This window comes from Priapulus caudatus, unplaced genomic scaffold (assembly GCF_000485595.1).
Source record: "Priapulus caudatus unplaced genomic scaffold, Priapulus_caudatus-5.0.1 Scaffold575, whole genome shotgun sequence".
Lineage (NCBI taxonomy): Eukaryota > Metazoa > Priapulida > Priapulimorpha > Priapulimorphida > Priapulidae > Priapulus > Priapulus caudatus.
Window position 1 is genome coordinate 67389 of NW_014577636.1, and position 4655 is coordinate 72043.

Below are 4655 nucleotides of genomic sequence, written 5' to 3' on the forward strand. Positions count from 1 at the left end.
AGATCTCCCCAACGTACAAAGACTTCCCCCCACCCCTCAGCTTCCCTGCTGCGGATTGTGCATCCCTGCTCTCCTGCCACGCCTGAAGACTACGTACTTGGACACATTCATTCCCCCGTGCAAATCTCGATGCGGATCATACATGCATCCCCACGGCAACCAGCGGCGGCACGCTGGCGCTACTGCTCGGCTGCTGCTGCACTTGCTGCTGCTGCTGCTGGAGCTACTGCTACTGCTGCTGGCTACTGCTACTGCTGCTACTGCTGTCTGCTGCTGCTCTGCTGCTGCTGCTGCTACTGCTGCTACTGCTGCTCTGCGCTGCTGCACTGATTGTTGCTGCTGCTGGCTCTGCTGCTGCTGCTGCAATATTTTGAAATGCTGAACTTGGCGAAAATGTGTACTTTGACCAGATCCCAGAAAAAGCTGGCTTCACTACCAACTGGTCTAGTGGCAAGAGACAGAGGTACGCATGAGTGTCAAAATGATGTAGACTACTTTAGTCTTTAATTACTTTACTTGTACAGACTTGACTGAAGATTTTTTTCACTGTACTAGTACAGAATATGCAGTTTTTTTTGCATATATTTTTTCTTCGTGTTGTGTATTCTTACTGTATCAGTCAGAAAATTTTCCACTTTAACTATTAATCAACACTATTGCTTTTATCCGATTTTTTCTCCATAAAAAAAATGTCGTCAGTACATTTATTTGTGTCTGAATTACATGCAATAAAGATTTAATAATAATAATAAAAATATTAGGGTACATGTGGATACCGAAGCGCACATTTCTGACATGGCTCCGAACACTGGACAATGTTGTCAGACTTAACGCGAATGAAGATGCATTCAATCAACATGGCAAAGACCTCATTAAGGTAATGATTTTTGCTTAAATTAGTGAAATAATTAACATTGTTACAGATGTAAAACAAAACAAATATAATGTTCTTAATTAGAAAGCATTTGTTTATAACAAGTTTTACAATCTCCCACACTAAAAAGCTATACAGCAATGCATACAGTATACCTTTACACAAATTTACTGACTCAATACATTAATTACATTGATTATTTTATACTTAAATGTATTTAAATTACAATCCAAATAAACATGACAAATGACAGTACATACTTAAATCCAACATACATCGCATATAATGACCTTATATACATATATATATATACATACATACACATATATACATGCAAGTACCTTATTAGGTAACATGCGCCAAACCGCGGCTGCCAAACCGACCCTTCAGGCGAGCTCACTCGCCTGAAGGTGGGACAGCTCATGTCGTAGGTTGAAATAAGCTTCCTGGAGACGTTAGGGCGTGTGAAACATTTTACGATCAAGCCGGCGAATCAGTGTACAGAAAATTGAGCTCACCAAAAAGCTGGCAGAGTTGACCGTGCCCCTTTTATTATAGGCTGCATACAATGGAAAACTTGTAATACTATAATAGCATCCTAAACATTGACTGAAAACTTTAACTTACATGTCTTTAAAGTGATTACGTCACGAATTTCTAGCACCATCAAGTAGTATATTTGTGTGTTATTTGTACAAAATAAATTGTATGAATATACAATTAGGGTTTCTGTTTACTTTTCATGCTTATATACCTTCTTTATATGCCCTAATTTGCCGGTGAAAAACAGAGAGACGCCAGTATCTAACATAAAACTGGAAATATTGTAGACAATCAGAAATACCAAACTCTAGATTTTGCAAATTTAACCAACGAAAAACATATTTTAGCAAGGTAGAGTTGAGGATATATCTATAACCGTTTCTACTTTTACCATGGCAAAATTCTGACGTAGTCCTTTAACCAGAAGGCCATTACTAATAAGACTGTCTTCACTTCACTGTAAATATATGAAAGCCTATAGCATGCAGTTAGGACAGATAATCGGCATCAAATCAAGACGTATAAGAATCCCTCTAATACACTCTTGCTGGATAAATAAGTCCATTAAAACGGGCATCCATATCCATTCTCTTGATTCCATATCAATACGCTCACCTTCGTTTATACAGATGACAAATTGCTCAGGTGCAATAGCAAGCAGTTTGAAGACGACTCGGAGGCGTTCGACACACACTATTTGATGGAACAATCACCAAATGCAGTGATAAGCAATAAACTCAACTTTCACGTCAATGTGGCAGCAAAGTTTGTGCATGCCAGAGACTAAATGAATTTGTATTCAGCGTTCACGACAAATTCAGGCAGAAAATGAGGGTTCACCACTACAAAGGAGAGATTTAACTCCGAAGAACAACCTGTAAGTTGTGTTAAAAGTAAATTGGACGTAACCTAAACGATGTTTTAAATATTTGTATCATGACCTTTTGATTACTGTCGAAATAACAGTAGCGACATATATCAAATTAGCATTAACTATGTTTGCTATGGCTTTCTTTGTTATCTAAAACAGTATGAAAACAGTGCATTGCAAAATTGAAGTAAAGCACACCGTACTTTATAGCGTATAAGATGCACATTTTTCCAAAAAAGACTTAAAAAAAATCGCCTTCTTATACGTGAAGTTGCGATCTCCCACAGTCTAATGACTTTCCCAAGCGGCTTACAGTAGGCTACTGGTAACTTCTACCTAGACCAAACAATGAACATTACAATACCAGTACAGGTACAACACCGACTTTCCAAACACTGATGGCCGCGGAAAACCCCGTAACCGCGTCGCCACGTGGGAAAATCGGTGTTGTAGCTGTATAACAAGTTTTGAAGCAGCCATACTACGTGCAATCTCTACTTCTTACTTTTTCTTACCATTGGTGCGTGTGATATCTTAAGCTCGACATCTCTGTAGCCTCTCGCACTATGATGAATGGTTTTTGTTGCTACTGCTAGGTTTCTCTTGGTCAAATAACTTCTGAGAGATGTCTCATAGTTTAATGAACTAAGTTTACCACCGGCTCGAGCCTTAAACTGTGAAAACAGTGTCTCAACAGCACTTCCATTAATCCTCAGTGGTGATATGAAGTGATCTGGATGCCGTTCCATGAAACTTGAAACCAAGCCCGTGAAACCAAAGTACATCACTCTTAGAAGGTCCCATGTCTGAAAGAATAGGTAACATAAACTCACTGTGTTATATAGGTCATAAATGAACTCACTGTGTTCTCCCACTATGTCCCACTGGCACAAACACTAGCAGATGGTTTTCCCCCCCACACATGGCCAACTTCTGTCATCGTGAACGCTACCATTACGATTATTGCTACAATTGTTTTATCCTTATGTATGACTTCGTTTATGTGTTCCATGTTTTCGATGTATATTATAGCGATATTCACCTGCCAAGACAAGAAACGTCTTTCTTTGGGGCTTGTCAAGTGGAATGATTCCTCCCTCTGTTGGGAAATCTCATCTGCAAACAGATAATTATTAAATATTCTAGTTATTGCCACAAAAATAGCAATAACATAGTTTGAATCTCGTTTAACACGTTACCAAGCGAAAGTATACTCGTTCGAACAAGCAGAACGCACGCATGCGAAACATGAGTGCACTCATGCTAACATTGTCAAATAGACCGCCGCTAAACTTGGATTATCATCGTGGTAAATATAGTTACACTCAATAGATGGGACTCGTTGCGAAAATACCAACTGATGTAGTTGCTGGCTTTTCATGTTAATATTTCATGTTCTTGACTTGATCACAATTGCAAACAGATATGTACACCACATTTATAATAAAGTTTAAGAGATATAACGGTATAATTTATAATGCTGTTCCTATTTACAACGAGGTGAAAACTCGTTGTAAAACATATGAGAATATGCGATAGATCCAATCGCTATTGATCCAATGTTAACAAGTCGGTGTTAAACGTGTTTTAAAAAACCTGTTATAAAGAGATACATGTAGAGATACGTTATTTTATGTTAATGCTATATACCAAATATTACCTAGCAATGTCTCTAACCAGTCTTCAAAAAACTGGTAGCCTTTTCTGATGTTATCCATTGTTTTAGGATGGTTCCTGTCAATCATTTCATGGCTCAGCAGACCATTTTCGAATACCAAGTTGCAGGCCTGTAGGTAGTCTTTAGTCATGATGGTTGTTGCAGCATTGGAGGGCTGTGGCTTGTCTGCTGATAACGCATGGTGTGCCAGTTCTGCCAGTACCTGCTCTTGCTGAACATAAAAATATCACTTATGAGGAATTTCACACTTAATTATTAAGATGGAAGGCTTATATTACAGTTAAGAAATTGCATCTTGTTAGTTATGCAGACACATACAGTATAACCTTGCAATACCACCTCTATAAGGCCTTGGGAAATATTAGCGTTAACTTATAATGAGGTATCGCCATTGCAGTGTAATATTCCCACTAAATAGCTCCCAGTTGCTAGAAAAACAATAAATATTTAAATAAACTTCGTTTGATGGGATCTGAGCGATCTAGAGCTATGGATTGGATGTGGGATCTGATCTATAGCAAATGAGCAGCCGATACCGAGCATCACTCTCGATGGCGGTATAATGAGTGTATTTTCAATGTTTAGATAGGATTGTACATAGTTATAATGCTAGCCGTTGGCAATTAACGAGGGGCCATATTACGTTCAAATAGACACAAACGATCTGTACACCAGGCGATTTACCAGGC

General features: G+C 38.6%; 1 protein-coding gene across 1 annotated transcript; it reads right to left on the reverse strand.

Moving 5' to 3' along the window:
* Window positions 1–2409: 2409 nt before the first annotated feature.
* On the reverse strand, window positions 2410–4177 carry LOC106811792 (the record flags this gene model as incomplete). The annotated part of the gene is given in 3 exon segments (XM_014815512.1): window positions 2410–3094; window positions 3331–3404; window positions 3949–4177. Coding segments are annotated over 3 exon segments (615 nt in total), but the record flags the coding sequence as incomplete, so codon positions are not given.
* Between the last annotated feature and the right edge of the window lie 478 nt (window positions 4178–4655).